Source organism: Juglans regia, chromosome 15, assembly GCF_001411555.2.
Source record: "Juglans regia cultivar Chandler chromosome 15, Walnut 2.0, whole genome shotgun sequence".
Classification (NCBI taxonomy): domain Eukaryota; kingdom Viridiplantae; phylum Streptophyta; class Magnoliopsida; order Fagales; family Juglandaceae; genus Juglans; species Juglans regia.
The window spans coordinates 9,521,882-9,540,739 of NC_049915.1; the positions used below are offsets into that span (position 1 = coordinate 9,521,882).

The following is an 18,858-nucleotide window of genomic DNA, read 5'->3' on the forward strand; positions in this document are numbered from 1 at the left end:
AATGAGTTTATAGTTTGAAAAAAAAATTAAAAGTCAAAATATCAGCCGATATTGACTAAAATACAGACCGGTACGGGTTGAAATATCGGCCAATACGATCGATATTTGAGCCAATATAAAATATATGTAATACTTGTACCGGCCACTCAACGTATGGTATTTAAAACAATACTGGATACAGTCTTATATATACAAATACACGTACACTCTTTTAAAAACAAATTCCACTGTTAAAAAATAATTTTTAATATAATCCCAGACTTATCAGTTTTTTAATATACCTCCTAAAAACTCTAATATCATTTCTTTATTAAAAAAATTATAATTATTAAAAAAATATTAAAAACTATAGAAATTACGTATAGAGTTTAAATGCACTTCCAAACAATGGGCAGAAGAATAGGGGTGTAAACTCAAATCGAAAAATCGGTCTGGACTGGACCGAATCGATTTTACCGATTTTGAATCGATCCGGTTCGAAACTGGTTTTTAAAATATAAAAATCGACCGGTTCTGGTCTGGTTCCGTTTCGGAATTTTTTAGACCGGACCGGACCGGTTGATTGAAAAAAAATAAAAAATAATATTTTTATATATAAGTTTTATACAAAATATTTTATATATATTAAATATTAATATATATATAAGTTTTATATATAATGTATAATTATAAATTTTTATGTGAAATTTTTATACATAATATATATAATTATATATATTCATATATGAAATAATTTCTTATTATAATTTATAAATTATTAAATAAAATGTTAATACTAAATCGCTAAAAGTTTATAACTAATACTAATACATAACTTATAACTATATCAATAGTCTAATATTAAAATTATTATATAGTTTAATATATTAATAAAAGTATGAAACAGTTTTTTTTAAATCAGTTTTTTTTTTTTTTATAAACAAATTTTTAATGATTAATTGTGAAACTTATATTTAAAAAAAAAATCGGATCAGATCGGATCGGATCGGACCGGAAACCGGTAAAATCAGAAATATCGATTTAGGAGGATAATCGGTGCGTAATCGATTTTGAAAAATACAAAATCGATACATACCAGTTCGATCGTAATTTTATCTAAAATCGAATCAAACCAGACCGTATCGATTACATTCCTAGAGGAAGCGTATCAGCAGCCGTCTGGTAGAACCAAACGCAATGAGCACCACAAAATTTGAGAGCGGGCGAGCACGGCCTACCTCTTCGAACATTAGAGGATTTACAACCTCAATGTCTCTGTCGGATGTCCTTATAAAAGCCTCATCCAACTGCTCCAAAAACCTCACAAAAATCATAAGGACCACTACATTATTAATTTATATTATACTCTAATATGCCTGTCGTCTAGATGCTGACGCAGCCGTCTCGTCTCTCGACCCCATCCTCCCTCTCTTCGTTATGAAAAGCATGAAACCTTTTCTGACGTGTCCCAAATTTTATCATCCACGTCACCTTTCTGTACTTTTTACTCTTTTTCCAATTATCTTGTGTCTTTAAAAGCCCAACCTCCTCTTCCTTCAAATCCTCCTCCTCCTTTCTTCTTCACCTACCTCTCTACTTTCCCAATCTCATTCCAAAAAACTTCCTTCTGACGATTCAATCCTTTTTTTGCTAAGCTAACTGTGTCGGAAATCGGAAATTTGGTTGCCATGGAAATCCCAGTGATCAACAGGCTAAGTGAGTTCGAGCTGTCGATGCAGAATCCTTCATTGCTTTCTCGGGTTCTTTCGGTTTCTGGGTTCGAAGCCTCCAGCTTTTGGAAATTGGGCGCCTTGATTCTTGCGATCGTCGCATCTTTTGGCACCCTGGTGAACGGAATCAAGGCTTTCATTGTCAAAATCAAGAGAGTGAATTCTATAGCTTCGGAGCCTCTTCTGAAATTTGTCGTCGACGATTATTCAGACAGCGAGGACGAAACTTGTTCGTTGTCGTCTTCTTATTTGGATGACGAAGAAGAAGACAGCGATGACGACGACGAACCCAAATTGCATCGGTTCCAACCCATGGATGATGATTTCCGGGTGGCAGGCGGTTCGGGTCGTTATGTGGAAAGCCACGGGGAGAATCCTAAACCAAAGCTCCGGCGTGGGTTCTCGTGGGCGGACTTGACCGGCGGCAGGAGCGTTGTTAAGCTGTGGGACAAACTAGGCTTGGGGTTAGACTTTGTTGATGACGGCACCGCCGGCGATGAATCCTATTCCAGTGTGTTCTCCGTGTACCAAACCAACAGAGATCAGAGAATCGTCTCCCTCTGGGGAGGGACACCGGCGGCTGCCTCCACATCAGCGCCTGTAATCGTGGCGGCGAGGAGGACGAGCGGGTCCGGCGACGTATCTTTGGGGGTTTGGGACGCGCGCCTCCGTCGTCGGATACCGGCGATATTTGCCGAGTGGCGGCCCCAGCTGGGAAAGATCGTCGGTATCGGATGTGGCGGCGTCGAGAAGGTCTACGTCAGGGATGATGCCAGCGGTGACCTAACCGTTGGTGACATGAGGAACGTAAGCTCACCGTTAACAAATGTAACTGCGTCTGACATGGATTCCTGGTGGGACGCGGACGACGCCGTTTTTATCGAGGACGAGCAACCACGTGGTGAAAGTAACTGACCTGCACGTTACGTCTAATTAGAAAATATGTGAATAAATTTTATTTTCCTTAGCATTTAGTTATTTTTATTTTTTATTTATTTAATTTCTCTGTATTCGGTCGCAAAGATGGCGACTCAACATTAATAGCACTTTTTCCTTTTAAGGAACAATTGAAAAAAAAAATGAAAATAATTCATTAATCAAACCATTTGAGTTAGTTTTATTTATATGACAATATAATAAATTAGATTATTAAAATATAAAATATTTTCAAATACTAATACGTGGTATTCTCAACTTATCAAAACTATTTTATCAATTAAAATTTATATTTACATAAATATTTTTTTTATACAAAATGTTATAATACGGTAAGAGTATCCGCATCCCGAGACTATAAAATAAGTTTTAATTTCTTAATACTTCAATTCAATTGTCGGTGAAAAAGAGAGGTATTTTAAGATAAAGGAAAATGAGAGAGATATCGAAAGTTCCGTCTTGTGAAATGGTCTGATATTTTTTTATTTTATTTAGTCATTAAGAATGTATTTTTTAATAATATTATAATTTTTTTAAAATGATTAAAAAACAATTACGATGACCTTTTCCGCTAATGGTAACGAGGAGACTTTGAATTTAATTTAGGTTCTTTAGAACTCCAATTACCACGAAATCACCTAAATAGACTTATGTTATAGGTGTTACCTAATAAAGTATAGAGTTTTGCTTGAAAATTGAAAACGTGCCTACCAAACAGAATCTGACAATGAGAGGAATTATTTCCAATGGGCATGTGATCAATGTAAGAAAAGAACTTGACGAGAGTAGTCGTGCAATATTTATAGGTTCCAGCTATTTAACAAATTTGGGATGATCGATACAATTTGGGTGTAATTAAGAGTGTCAAATCATGTTAACGGATCGTGTTCATATTGTATCAAGGTATGTACATTATACTTAATGGGTTAATACAAACATGACCCGTTAATAATTTCGTGTCAAAATTTTAAATCCGAACACGACACGGTAAGATAACGAGTTGACACGACCCGTTATGATCTGTTAATGAATAAGAAATAAATTGTCACGACGCAACACGACACGACACGACCCGTTTCTTTTCAACCCATTTACGTAGAGCATTCTCATTGGCTTGGCCAAATGAGAAAATTATCTAAAATTTAGATAACTTGTATAAAAAAACTCTACATTGGATTGACCATCTTCAAAATAATTTACATTTTTGCTACAGTCATTGGCCAAATATAGAGAACCATAATTGGTTCTCCAAATATTAAAATACTAATTTCTCACTTCAAGCAAACAAATTAAATTAATTAGAATATAATTAACATTTAACATTTAGAATATAATTATTATTAACATTTAATAATACTTTTTTTAATATTAATTTAACTAGAATATAATTATTATTAACATTTAATTGGTAGAACTATAAAATGTGATAAAAATAAATTTAATTAATTAATTATTAAAATAATAATATTTTAGTATTATATAGAAAGTGAATGGCTAATTCAATGTGGGGATTGAATTTAAATGGAATAAGCAAATGTAAAAAAATGTGATATTGGCTAAATTTTGAAGATGCATTTGCCCAACCCAATGAGAATGCTCTTAATGGGTTGAACAGATACGATACAAAACGACACGACTCATTTAACTTAATTGATTTTATATAAATATTTAAATTTAAATAATATATATAAAAAAAAAAAAAAAAAAACTAATTACAAGTCTAAAATTACAATCCAAACAAATATGATCCACACAATTTGTAATAATATTCATTATTAAAATTACATCCCAAATATAATAAACAAAACATACAATGTAAATATATTAATGTTACAATCCCAAATATAATAAAAAATTAAACACAGATCTACAAATTTAGAACTTGAAGAATGAAGTGGAGCGTCCTCCTTGCCTTTTAGGTCTAAGGGTATAAAGGTAAATTTAATTTTCTTAACGGGTCATAACGGGTTGACCCGTTAGTGACCCGTTAAGCAATCGTGTCGTAACGGGTCAACCCATTTTGACCCGAACCCGTTAAGGCTAAACCCTAACATGTTTTTATCATGTCGTGTTCGTATTGGATTAACGGGTCGTATCACATATTGTCACCCCTAGGTGCAACCTTTCTGGAGGTATGATGTTATGGTTTGGCAATTAATGGGAGTTGATTATATGGAAATGAGAAGCACAAAGTATACTAACGAGTTGATATAATTTCATATGATACGTTATATCTATTTTATAATAAAAATAATTTTACAATCTAACACATTACATCAAATCTCATCAGCTTGTGAGTTTATTTTTAGAAAAATGATTTGGGTCCTGAATTTGAGACCCAAAAAATGTCCCAAATGGGATTTTTTTTTTTTTTTTTACTAAATGATTAAAAAAATATTTTTTAATAATGTTGTGAATTTTTTTTTTTTAAATGTTTATGATGATTAAAAAAATACATGAAAAAAAAGGAAAAAAAAATTTACACTATTCGAGACATTTTTTGGGTCCCGAATTCGGGACCCGTAGCAGTACTCTTACTTTTATGAAAACCCTTTATAGTTCAAGCATTTCTTGATGGAAATAGTCCCTACTTTCCTTGCCATTTCATAGATATACAAAAATATAGAAACCTCATATTATATCAAAACCTAGATTATGTAATTAAGGAAGTTATTGATAATTGCCTTGTATATGTTGAACGCTAAAACACTATCAAGAGTCACAAGCTTGTTAAGTTTGCTCATTTGGAAATCACTATCACAAGGTAAAATCAAACTTAACTTTAATAATGCCTTGTTCAGCTCTTCTAAAGCTTTCGGGATTGGAGTTCTTTTACGTAACGATAGAGGTGAAGCTCTTGTGGTTGTTTGGGAAGGAAGCGGCGGCGCTAGAAATGGAAGATATTGATGTGAGGACTTCATTGAAACAAAGGAGGAGATCTCTTCCCGAGGATGAAGGGTTGGGGAAGAAGAGGAAACTAGGCGGGCAACATACGACCAATCTAAAAGTAAGGCTAGCAGCACGTTGTAAAAAGCCTAGCTGACACAGTCCAACACAGGGTGAAAATGGATTTTTCACCCTGTACCAGGCGAGCAAACACTATATTGAACGTACAAGGACATGAGAGCTCTCCAAGATAACACAAAGGTGCTCAGAGGCGGCAAGTGTTGTATGCAGATACCCATATTCCAAAATAGATGTTATGTCTGTAGTGAGCCTTTGGAAAAAATATTACAAACCTATATGCCATATCATATAATCTCAGAGGTATGGTCTAACACCATGTGGGAGACCCTCATTTGAGGACGGACTGTGAGATTTCACAGAAGGCAAACTATAGAGGACATGCATGACATGTTCCTGTCGGTATCTGTCATTATACCAAAGACAGAGAGCAAATGGATAGACGAGATTGAAGGTCTTCTATTCAAACATATCTGAAGTCAAACGGACGTCAGAAACTGACAACCCTTCCCCCTACCCCCCTCTGACATGTTGTCAGAGATACAACATGTCATGCATGTAGAGGACATGCATGATATGTTCCCGTCGGTCTCTATCATTATACCAAAGACAGAGAGCAAATGGATAGACGAGATTGAAGGTCTTCTATTCAAACATATCTGAAGTCAAACGGACGTCAGAGATACAACTGACAACCCTTCCCCCCCACCCCCCTCTCAAGTTTAAAAGACATTGGATAAAAGCCAAAATCTCAATTTTATGATTGTTAAGTGTTTACCCTTACATCCAAAGAGAGTTTTCTAAAAAGCATATGACTTTAAAGGGTGCGATGGAAGGAGCGACACCAACACTATTGTAGCAATGGTATCACCTTTGTGAATGTCAATTAAACAAAATCTAAGAATATTTTTATGCAACTTTCAATCACCATCTAAAAGATGAGCAGTTAGACAAATGTATTTCAAATTCTGCACCGATATCAGTGGTGAAGCAAACTCTTTGACCCTTAAAATAAATTACTTAACAAATCCTTCTGAAGTCCATATACTTTAAGAACATCCTTCACCACCTTGTTATGAGAATGAATGTTAAACCTAGGATCCAAGTCTTTAGAGTAGGCTTGTAACCCTCCACAAATCTAATTGGTAGCTTGTTAATTATGATCATAGAAGTTACACCTATCCGGATTAAACTTCACAAACTTGTTCGATGTATTGCCACTACACCCATTCGCTACTTTTTTATGTCTAGTCTCCAATCGTTTTTGATTTTTTTTAATTTCGATACATCTTTTAAGACTCTTCTTGCATTGTTCTTCTATATAAATTTTCATTGGGAAGTGTCATGTCATTTATAGTGACAACCATGAATAATACCAAAATAGTTACATTGTGCTTGTAGGTCAATAGGGTCTCTACCCTCTAATTTTGTAAAATGGTCCCACGCGATAGAGATCTTTTTTCTTTGGTGGACCCATATGTGTTCAAGTAAGGGTAGGTGAAGGGGACATATAACACTAGTGCTAGGGTTTGGACTTAGAAATGTATTATCATCATCGACACTAGTATAATCACCATTATCAATTGAACGTATCAAATTATCAAACACTTAACAAAATGCAAAGTATCAAGGATTTTAGGTTTTTAAAATCACACATAATCACAAAGTCACATAATCATACAAACATTTTAGGTTTTGAAAAACACTTCCAATCAAATAAATTTAACTTTACATAATCACAGCACTAGCTAATCTCATACTCCATTCAAAATATTCTCAACCTCCAATTTCCAACACAAAAGGTTTGAGATACTTATAGTTGACATTGGAGAGTGGAAGACGATACTTGAGAGAGTAGCCTACTCTAATGGTGACGATAATGGCAATGGCGGAGTGAGATGTGAGACAGAGAGAGACGATGTAGAATTTTTGGAGGATGAGATGAGAATTTTTTGTTTTAAATGAAAGTTTAAAATATTATTTTTTAATATTATTATTATTTTGAAATTTGAAAAAATTTAATTGAGATTTGAAAAAATTGGATTGTTTATTATATTTTATATGAAAATTTAAAAAATATGTAATAATGAGATAAGATAATATGAAAATTTTGTATTTTGTGTTTTGTCTCACTCCAAACCAGCCCAAGTGGTTGGGAGAAGGGGGAAAAGTGGGGGAGGGGGCCTCCAATACGAAGGAAAAACGAAGCCGTTGTAGGGAGTTTTTAAACACTCTAATAGATGTCGTTTAGAATAATGTTTTCTAAAACAATATAATATAATATTATATATATATATATATAAATATATATAATGTATATACCGGCGGGTGGTGGGGATCCACACCCGGCACCCGCCCCCATATTTTTTTTGTCTGAACTAACCGCTCTCCTACTTGGTGTGAGTGGGCTCCCTGCCCGTGCTATGCGAGTCCTGGGTGGGATTGCCGGGCAGGCAAAATGTAGGTATTGGCCCAATACCCCTAGCTAGCCCAAGTAGCTTTACCTTTACCCCTTGCCATCCAAGAATGCAAAAGATTGGAGTTCTTCAACCATTACCCGACGCAATCAAACCTAGTGCACGCAGCGCGTCTTTTACAATGATCATCTCCCGATGGCCAAAATGGGATTAGACTATATTCGATATCATTTCTCAAACTCTTTCAAATTCCACCTCGTATATGTTTTTTGGGTGATGATTGGGCCCCAATACATGACTTCTATATATATATATATATATATATATATCTTCCTTATACTTAAAAGTATCTATCACATAAACAGTAATGAATAGTAACCGTGCATAGCATAATATACTTTGCTCTGCTCTGCAATATCTCCACCCTTTTCTAATCTCTTCCTCGTCGAAATCAGTCTCTGATCTTCAATCCTTTTTCTCCATCTCACAAAGCTTTCCCATGGAGCTTTTGTTTTAACTCTTCTTGACAGTTTCTCTTTCTCTGACTCTCTGTTTCCTCCTCTCCAAGCTCCTCTATGCAGCTTCTGCCGGTGACAAAAACTGCACCTCTACGTTGACATCACGTAGGGATGCGAACGGAATATGGGTTATGCTTGAGGAGCTTATGCTCCAAATCGAGAGAAGATTCCGGTTGGTTGAAAAAACTGATAAAAAGAAACTGAACTGGTTCAGGACAAATTGGATGTTCAAGAATTTGTCAACGAAGGGTTTGAGTCAACAGAGAAGGGACATTAGGGGAGAGAAACATATTGAAGAGGTATCAGAACGTTGCTGTGTGGGAGAGTGCAGGGAAAGCTTGGTGGATGAAAGTTCTAAGGGGAAAAAGCTTTACAGAATTGAGTTAGATCGGTTAAGAGCGAGGTGGATTCGACGAGGGATGTGAATTCGACAAAAGAGGGGATGATGAGTTCAAGGACAAAGTGTTTGATTTGGAGGATGAATGGGAGGGGATCGAAAGGACCGAATTGGAAAAGGTCTTTGGCGCCGGGGTGGTGCTTGCGGGATCTACCAGTACTGCTGGTCGAGCTTCGAGTCTTGGCAGTGATGCGGAGGCGCAGTTATATGGGCTTCACAAGATTGCCACCCAAGGGCCTTGCCATGAACCCCAACCAATGGCATTGAAGCTCTCTGCTCGCACTAAGTGGTAATTATCTACTTTACAGCTGCCTTATTTAATTATGGTTGCCAAGTTTTCGTCGAGTGCCACTACTTTCTATTTTGTAGTATCTACCAAATTCAAAAATCCTTTCTTATAGATGATTGGCGCTAGAAAGGGGTTTTTTCCCTTTCCTTTTTGAGGAAAGGGTGTTTCAGTGTGTGTGTTTCTTCGGGATGTTGGAGGGGTGGAGAAGAAACTAAGTATCGACATAAATGGACTTGATGCCATACCACCACATTAAGGCCTTCCCTTCCAGTGTATATAGCTTGATTTGTAGTCATCCCAATAAATTTTTGGCCCTTCAATTTGATTCTGATTGTGGGGCATATAATGCACTTGATGTCATTTAATTGATGTAGCACTAATTACATTATGCAAGGAATGCTTGGCAACGGCTTGGTAATATGAGTCCGGAGGTAGCAATGGAGCAATACATCGCCCTTCTTTCAAGAAGTTTTCCTAGGTGGATGCAATATGATTTTGTTATAACCCTCTCCTTTTGGACCATATGCTACTGATTCTCCTTTGGGTGATTTCATCTATGGACTATTTGGAGTTCATATTGCTCACGTAGTTTTATTGGTTCAGAGAGATAATAAACAGGTTTTAGAAGAATTCGAAGCATTTAGGAAGCTAGCTTATGATTTAGAGGAACTGCCATCAATCTAACTAGGTGCTGCAAATGAAAGGTAATAAATACCAATATGTCCTTGTGGGTGATAAGTGGATGGTGTTTAAAATGATCTTTCATTTATTTAATTACTACTTATCCTTCAAGAGCCGACTTTAGTTGAGGGTTTTTATGTTACAGGATTTGGTGTCCAAAATCCATGATTAGGTATGCACACATTCTTTGGTTAAGATGTTCATGGCTTTAATTTGGTTAGAGACATGCAAGCCAGACATTGTCCGTTGATATGGTTGTGTTGCATATAGTCGGTAAATTGAATGTGTTGTCTATTAATTTAAAAGATGTGCATTGAAAAATAAAATCCTTATGTAATGCTCTGGAATGGTTAAAGTATAAGCATAAATATGACTAGATCTTTCCTCAGATCGTTACAATGGAATATTGGTGCTCTGTATGAGAATCACTTGGGAGGTATCCTCGAAGCTGTAATCAGTTGGCTGGAAATTATGGAATAGATGGATTCGGAATTGCACAGATGTGGCAAACGTGCTTTGCACGTTTACTATTGCTAGTATATATATATATATCTTTCATTTAATAAGATAAATAGTTTTTTCAAAACAAACAAATAACTTATTTAAATAGAGAAGTTACAGTCGTGAGTGTGTAAGTGTCGTACAATCACTTTGAAAAAAATGAATAAATAAAGGACATACTTGAAATTTTTTTTTTTTTTAGAATTATGCTACATACAGTCACTTTTGCGTACTCCTTGCACACTCTACTGATATGATTGATTAAAATAGTTATTTTATATTAAAAAAAAGTATGCAACCAATCACATTAATAAAATATACAAATATATATAAAAATAACTACATATAAAATTTTTGTTAAAAAAATGTATTTAAACTTCAAACTTCTAGTAGCCCCTAAAGGCCGTCAAACATCAAGCTGATCAGGGATTTTTGTCATCCGTATGACACACGTAGATATAATTTAACTTTAGTTCATATAAATATTGACGTATGATACACGAAGTTATTAATTTAATTTCGTATATTTCATTGAAATATATGATGATATATATAATATTGTACAATGCCCTTTCCCGTACATGCTACGTAGATTTGATATCAATCTCGAGTGAATTTGTAGGGATATTTTTTTAGTCTATTAACACGACTTTACACTTGCTTCAAAAGCCTCCGAACGGCTATATAAATATGGACACAAGATCATAAGAAAGGGCGAGGCCAAATAACCAAAAAAGGCGTACGTTCTCCTGAAGAAAAGGATTGCAATTTTGGTAAGAAATTCTTATAAGAGTCTTTTATTTTTTATTATTATTTTTTTTTTTCGGGTTTCAAGTACTTCCCCATTTTATAGGTGAAAAAATGGATAGTGAAAATCGTGGATTCTGAATTATTTATTTTTGAATGAAATATTGACTTCATCAAACGTTTTGAGATTGTAAAATACCTATAGTCTGATTGACATAATCTCTAACTTTCAAAATAAATGTACGGAGTTCGAAACTCAAAAAACGTTGATATATGGTTTTCAAAAAATCTTCACAACCTCCTCATACTACTCACTCCACATTTTTTTAATTTTTATTATTTTTTTTTTTATCAAATATTTATTATATGAATAATGAATAGAAAATTTGAAATAATTTAAAAAAAATAAACTAAAAAAAAAAATTTAATATTAAAAAATTAAAAAATTAAAAAAAAATATGGAGTGTGAAATATGGTGAAGGCCGTTGTGTCGCAAAACTCTATAGTTTTGAGATTATTATACCATTAAAGAAGATATTTAACAAGTGCTATATGTCGCATAAAAAAAAAAAAAACAACTGTTATATGTTATCATTATATATGGCTTGATTTACGGGTTTGATCCATGTTGGATTTCTAGTGTTTTATTTTATTTAGAGAATTGCTATTGTGCCAACTTATTTATACCAATCACTTTGTCTCCTTGTTGGTCCCACGTAGTTTATTAAAAAAATTAAAAAATAATTTTAAATTAATAAAAAATAATTTTACAACTTATTTTTAACCAATTAGCGTAATTATATCACTTTATTAAAAATAAATTTGTGAAATAGTAATATTATTAAATTTGTTTTAGGTCTTTCAACGTTCAAAGAATTCTTTTGATTCAAACTCAGAATTTAACGTAGATTCCTTACACTGGATTTTGACATTATGGCACAAGAAAATTAACTATTGTAGACTCTGTTTCTCAAAATTCCAATTAAATCATAGAATTTGGAGGGACGCTTTAATGAATTTTAATCAATCCACTATTTGCGAAAGGAACACTAAAATGATTTCCTTATGACAAAGACGTTATGGGTGGCCGCAAAAGTTAAAACTGGTGAATTATTCATACCGTTCACACCATCCCATCCTATGTTGTAGTTTCCTTTGTGGGTTCTTTACCTTTATATATGAAAGTGCAAGAGAAAGGCCATCCTCGTGCAGTTGTAGCAATTTTGATGGTTTTTAAGAACAGGAAGATGAAGTGCTGCAGAATCCAGATCTTAGCTCTTGTATCACTGATGCTTCTATTCCCAGCCGCCATTGATGGTTGGGGCATTGATGGGCATTACATAGTTTGCACAATTGCTCAGGTACTTAACCATCTTCTCTCTCTCTCTCTCTCGTCCTTTCTCTCTGCAATATTTCTGTTGTTTCTGTATTTATGTGTGGAAATGGACAGTCACGCTTGAACAAGGCAGCAGCAGAGATAGTGGAAGAGTTGCTTCCAAAATCTGCAGAGAATGACTTGGGAAGTGTGTGTTCATGGGCAGATGGGGTCAAGTTTAGGTATCCCTGGTCAAGATCCCTCCATTATGTGAACACCCCTGATGTTTGCAACTACAACTTCAAGAGTAAGTTTCTGTTCTCTATGGCTGCCCCAATTCTCCTTTCTTTTCCTTCTTTCTTTGTCTGGGTTGTGGGGAGGGAAGATATCAATATCATAATTCATAACTGTTATCCTGCTTAGAAGAAACTGTAAGAGTTTAAGGAAAACTAATTTAGCATGACATAAACCTCTTAAATATGGGCAGAGACCCATGGTAGTTCGTAAAAGAATAATTCTATTTGAAAGTTTTTACACCACGTACCATTCACGTAGTATAATTTAAAATTTATCTTGCAAATCAGCTATTGTATTTCTACTATTCGTACTTTAATTTCTTTTATGATTGTAATAGATCCCGCAATAAGTGATTCTTTTAATACCGACTTATAAGTAGTAGAACTCTTTCGAGAATTGAAAGGCCGAAAACTGTATGATTATCTAGTAATCAATTTCTATGAAAATGTGATTTATATGGTTTAAAGACATGTTAAGCTTTGACATGTGATAATTAGCCACGCCAAGTAGGCTAATGTCGTGTGGTACTAAACGGTCAAACTAATGTTCAGGGGATTGCAAGGATGAAAGTGAAGAGGAGGGTAGATGCGTTGCAGGGGCAGTCAAAAATTACACGCAGCAGTTGTTAACCATTGACAGAAATCGGCAGAGTTCGTGTTCATTTCACAGACCAAAAACTAACATATTTAGAGTTCTAATCACTTCTTTGCTTACGTTCACTATAGTAAAGTGCTGCTTTTCTGGTTGTTCTGTTCATTAATGCAACTATGCTGGCCAAATTGTTTCAGACAACCTTACAGAGGCACTTCTATTTTACTCCCATTTTATGGGAGACATTCATCAGGTATGAAACTGTGAAATCATCACTTGTCCCAAAAGTTTAAGTTGATAGGAAGAGGTAAATTTTATTATTTATTTTATATCTTAACACTCCCCTCACTTGTGGGCTAGACTTTTCCTTAATGAATAGGCCCAACAAGTGGAATATTTAATTAAATATGATAGGGTGTAGAGTCAGGATTCAAACTCAAGAACTCTACTCTGATACCATGTGAAATCACCACTTGTCCCAAAAGTTTAAACTGATGAGAAGATGTAGATTTTATTATTTATTTTATATCTTAACAAAAACCATATCTCAAAATCCACATAAATATGCTTCTGGATGTGCTATGTTTTCATCAGCAACTTGGGAAAATTATTAGGTAGTCCTGGTCCTGGAATATGAATTACACTATACTCATTATACACCACAACATCGAACTCACTCATACCTCATTTAAGCCACGCCAAGATGAGAGTATCGTGTCTACGTACTTCGGGACTATCTAATAATTACTCACCAACTTGATCTTTTATGCATTCTTAACCACTACAGTACTTGTTTACCGCAGCCTCTACACGCTGGTTTTGCTTCAGACAAGGGAGGGAATACGATTGAGGTTCATTGGTATACAAGAAAGCAAAATCTTCACCATGTGAGTCTGGTGTTGCCAACTTCATCCGCTTTTTGAAAAAGAGCTGTGCTTATAGACATGAGCTATGCCATCATTTTAATGCATACAGATATGGGACAACAACATAATAGAGACAGCACAAGAAAGGTTCTACGATTCAAATATCAATGACATGATCGATGCAATTCAGACAAATATTACGGTTGCTTGTTTTCTGCTTTTGATTGACTGTTTTAATACTTTTTAAGTCCTTCATGTTGTTTCATCTTATCATTAACCTGTATTTGTTTCGACTGCAGACTGAATGGGCAGATCAAGTTAAGAGATGGGAGCGCTGCAGTTATACTGATACAACATGTGCAAACGTGTATGTTTCACAACCACATTCATTAGTTGAATATCTAAGGTGGTAATTTTTAGAGTTCTTATGAACCTAATTCCACCTCTTCTTCATGAAGGTCATCTTTCCCTTCAATTACCCCTCATTTCGGCTTTCCCTGCCTTTTCCATTGCTGCAGCCTTATCTTCATTTGCACAAATGGACACATTGTTTCCTATCCTTTATTGCCACTTATCCTATCTCAACATGTTCATGAAACTGGTATTGCTGTTGTTTCTATCACTCACTTCAGTAGTTTTGCAACTTTAGTCGTTGATCATTTTATTTTAAAATCTCTCTTTAGAAACTTACGCTTAGATCGTATATTAATCATTTCTTGATCACCGTCCATCCGTACCATAATCCATGTGACTGTTATATACAAAGCTTATTCTAGTTATTTTTCTGCAGATATGCATCTGAAGGCATCAAAGCAGCCTGTGACTGGGCATACAAAGGTGTGACTGAAGGTTCAGTTTTAGAAGGTAAGAAATGAATGCTTATGAGCTCAATAGTTGTGCATGTTGGTTCGCCCTTCTGCATACATGAATAACATGAAAGCTAATTGCAGATGAATATTTCCTCTCCCGTTTACCAGTAGTCAACATGCGGCTGGCGCAAGCTGGAGTTCGGTTGGCGGCCATTCTCAACCATTATTTCAAGTGATAGTACTAGTTTCTTCTATACTTCATTGGATTATATACAGCATGGCTGATGTTTTATACCACAGTAGTGATCTGCCACTATCGCTTAAACTAGGTTCTAGCCATTGCTTCTGAATGTATAAATTATCATTATTCCAGTCATCTAGCACTCTTTTTCCTTTGTAAAGCTGCTGCTCCACACATTTATTTTCACACTTGATTAAAAGTAACTTTAAAGGCTGCTTTCTTATATCTTCTAGCTACAGATTTTTCCACAGGAATCTCTAAGCAGATGGCTGTAATTAACACTATCTAGTGTTCCAGAGGAAGATCAAAATTATTTCAGATAGGTCACCTTTCATAGTCATCATTCACTACAGAACATTAGAGTGAATATCCTCACATCAGGCAATGTTCTGATTCAGAAATTAACTTACATTCTAAATCGTAACAAACAACTTTAAAACAAACTCTGTCATGAAGTAACTCACAGTTTGAAAGTATATCGAGTATGCTAAGTACTAAGGTTTCCTCACAACAAGGACAGGGCAACTTGCATTCTGAACACAGTAGTTGCTAACGCTCCCTAGAAGAGTCCTGTATCAAGACAATGGTATCAGCGCCCAATAATTGAGATGACCTTATTTTCATGTCTCACGACAAGAATATTTTCTAATTGCCAAATAGATCTCATGCACTAAGCAATGTGGTAGAGCTCTAACCCACATCCATATTTATAAGAATCGAAATAAGAAGAGCAAAGAATGAACTTGCAGAACATGGGAATCGGTAACCCCAATAGTCAATATCCTTATACATTACAAATGAAAAAAGTGTGAAGAGTGTACTTGCTTGTGCATGTAAAATAAAGTATTTCTTCTGCCTTTCACTGTAGGTCTAAACCATATCAAACAGACCTGAGTTAGGATCACAGGAATAATGGAAAGGAAAAGAGTTATGTGTCTAACAGGTGCTTTCAAGTTTGGCTTCATTACAAAAGTAGAATATAAAAAAAATTGACTTCATTACAAGGAAAAGAGTTATATCCTCTTCGCTGTTAATCAAGTGAAGGAGGGAAAATTTTCAATCTGGCTTTATAAAACTTCAAGTGGGAGTTTAAACCTTTTCAACATTAAAATCAATCTTAACAAATGAATTGAGTCCTATATTGAGTGTTAGTGGGAGTTTGACTATGCCTGTGTTAAATGTGTCGTGCATGATCTTAACATTGGAATGCAACCATCCTTCAATTTTGGGATGTAGCTCCACTTAGTACATTCTTATGGGTTGCAAACTTGGAGTTTCATTTGGTTGTAGGGATATTTTGTTGCATCATTAAGCACATAAGCATTGCATCAAAATTAAGATGAAAAGAAACTAACCTTTTGAGTTTTCCAAGGCCACGCTCACCTAAAACAAGTAAATTGATGTTGAACTTTTGAACTGCATCACATATGGCTGTACTAGGATCCCCCACCTCAGTAAGTGTCTTTGCATTTACCTGTGAAAACAAACATCAACAAAACTCCAGTCTTTCACATGGCTGTGGTCCAAAGGAGGAAACAATATGGAACTGCATTCATCTATATCTAAACATGTGAACTCCAAAGCATTAGTATCAATAAAAGATAACAAAGTTTACATTCAGATGCACTTATTCATTTAACCCCTAGGAGTTGGCTCAAGTGGTAAGGACCTTGGTCTTGGTGGTATGCTCCCTCTAGGTCTAAGGTTCAAATCCTCTTGTTTGCAAACAATTCCTACGGGCCATTGGACTGGGGGAATTTCTACTTGAATTACCCAAGTTGCATTTGCGAGAAGCTCCTTGTCGAGAGCCTATGCACCCCCGAGATTAGTCGGGGCTTTGTTCTCGGATTCCCGGTGCCAATCAAAAAAATAAAAAGATGCCCTATTCATTTAATATTAAACATATTTAGTTGAATGAATTGATCGGTTGGCACATCAATGTTGTATATGGCTTCTTTTGACCAAGGAGGGGCAAATGGGAAGTTCAATGCTAAGAAAAATATAAGCCAGAACATACAGGGTGGAACTGCACTGTAAATTTTCTCTCCACAACTATTATTTGAGATGTTGTTGCCCTCATCTTTTTTTTTTCTTTTTCTTTTTCTTTTTTTTTTATTAAAAAACTTGCAAATGATATATAAATGATTGAGGTATTCTAATTGGTGCAGCAAAAAGAAACTTACATCTACTTGATGCAGACTAAAGTATAATCTCTCATTGATAAATGTAATACTAGCCATTAAGGATCCATGATAAAGCAATAAAAAGAAGTAAAGACTGAATTTGAAACTAAACTTCAAAGGCCGAGTTTCAAGATGCAAGAGACAGAAGATGTCTGAATTTCGCATATTATCAGCTTTACACTCTCATTGTTAAGAGAATATTTCAAACTGAACTATTTAGGAATCTTACTATTGATTATTGACAACACGTCTTTCAACTCTTAAGTCATTGATGATCATTCAAAGTCGCCTTAAGTTTCAGTACTACCTGATGATCAGAAGATTAACTTTCGCATGCTTACAAATATGCAAGAACTTTCGTACAAAGCATAGGTCCATAAACTTTTTGAAGCAATATTTAAGAGATCCATAGAAAATTCAAAAGCCAATAGAAACTCAACAGTAAACACAGTATACAAGATCCAGAAGACACCACTATATCTTTTCCTCCAACCCTTTTGGCCATATGGAGAGCTTTCAAAGGAAGAAAAGAAGGCTAAAAAGAACTAACTAAGTGACCCCACCTCTGCAAGTCTTGGATGATTACATTGATATTTCCATGTCATTTCAATTGCTAAGTTGCAAAGTAAACCAAAATGGATCGAATATTAAGAGAATTTCATGGACATACCCCACGACTAGCACATATATCCTTAGCTTTCTCCAGAAAAGCCAGGGCCAGCTTCTTATGATTTTCTTGAACAGACGCAACGAATTCTGGATCTGTGATGCAAAAAGATGCTTAATCGTAAATAAACCTTAAACCCATTTGCCATTCGTGCTGAAAAGAATTGAAAGAAGTGAAAGAGACAAAAGAAGTTGAAGAACTTAACTGGCTGAAACAGGGCAGTACATGCGAGCAGAGCCAAGAGATGCAGCGTAGGTGTAATTACTTTTGGTGGGAGGTTGAGCCATGAAGATCACAAGCGGCGACTTGGTTATGGATTCTTTGAGATTGTCGAGTAACCAAATCAGAGCATAGTGACTGTACTCGCTCTCATCGATTGCCACCATCACCTTCTTCTCAGTCTCAGCTCCTCCTCCTCCCAATATCTCGGCAGCCATTTACGTAGGTTTGGGCTTCAGACACACACAGATAGTTCAAAAACCAGAATCTCTGTCACGGAAAAAGATAGATAGAGAGACAGTACACGATGTTTTTGCTCAGAGTCGGAAGTTTGTATAGGGGTTTTATGTTTGTTCTGAGTTTTGGGTTACTTGATTTTTCAGCTCATAACGGTCAGTCAACCTTCGGAGTAATGGACCCGTTTTGAGACAGTGGATAAGGATGCTCTTTCCAAGCGTCCAATCCTCCGTCTCTGGTCGGGGAAGAGTTTTGTTGCCATATCTTAATCTAT

General features: G+C 35.4%; 3 protein-coding genes across 5 annotated transcripts; 2 read left to right on the forward strand and 1 right to left on the reverse strand.

The window, feature by feature from the left end:
* The first annotated feature begins 1,533 nt into the window (after positions 1 to 1,533).
* Positions 1,534 to 2,811, forward strand: LOC109020083. The gene has a single exon (XM_019002490.2). It carries the CDS (start codon positions 1,668 to 1,670, stop codon positions 2,622 to 2,624), a length of 957 nt encoding a protein of 318 aa, XP_018858035.1. The 5' UTR covers positions 1,534 to 1,667; the 3' UTR covers positions 2,625 to 2,811.
* Positions 2,812 to 12,271: 9,460 nt separating this feature from the next.
* On the forward strand, positions 12,272 to 15,485 carry LOC109020093 (endonuclease 2). Of its 3 annotated transcripts, none has more exons than XM_019002501.2 (10): positions 12,272 to 12,520; positions 12,610 to 12,781; positions 13,323 to 13,421; positions 13,560 to 13,615; positions 14,166 to 14,249; positions 14,338 to 14,430; positions 14,528 to 14,634; positions 14,747 to 14,829; positions 15,019 to 15,092; positions 15,179 to 15,292. In XM_019002501.2, the coding sequence occupies exons 1-9, from the start codon at positions 12,338 to 12,340 to the stop codon at positions 15,069 to 15,071; spliced, it is 930 nt and encodes a 309-aa protein (XP_018858046.1). In that variant the 5' UTR covers positions 12,272 to 12,337; the 3' UTR covers positions 15,072 to 15,092; positions 15,179 to 15,292. The 3 variants fall into 3 exon arrangements, with proteins under 3 accessions (XP_018858046.1, XP_018858056.1, XP_018858051.1); XM_019002511.2 differs by having other exon boundaries at positions 12,274 to 12,520; positions 14,528 to 14,595; XM_019002506.2 differs by lacking the exon at positions 14,747 to 14,829 and having other exon boundaries at positions 12,296 to 12,520; positions 14,528 to 14,595; positions 15,179 to 15,485.
* Positions 15,486 to 15,567: 82 nt separating this feature from the next.
* LOC118344750 (universal stress protein YxiE-like) lies at positions 15,568 to 18,823 on the reverse strand. Its single transcript, XM_035686134.1, has 4 exons — positions 18,334 to 18,823; positions 18,132 to 18,223; positions 16,634 to 16,752; positions 15,568 to 15,848 (listed from the first exon to the last, which is right to left on the reverse strand). Exons 1-4 carry the CDS (start codon positions 18,563 to 18,565, stop codon positions 15,773 to 15,775), a joined length of 519 nt encoding a protein of 172 aa, XP_035542027.1. The 5' UTR covers positions 18,566 to 18,823; the 3' UTR covers positions 15,568 to 15,772.
* Between the last annotated feature and the right edge of the window lie 35 nt (positions 18,824 to 18,858).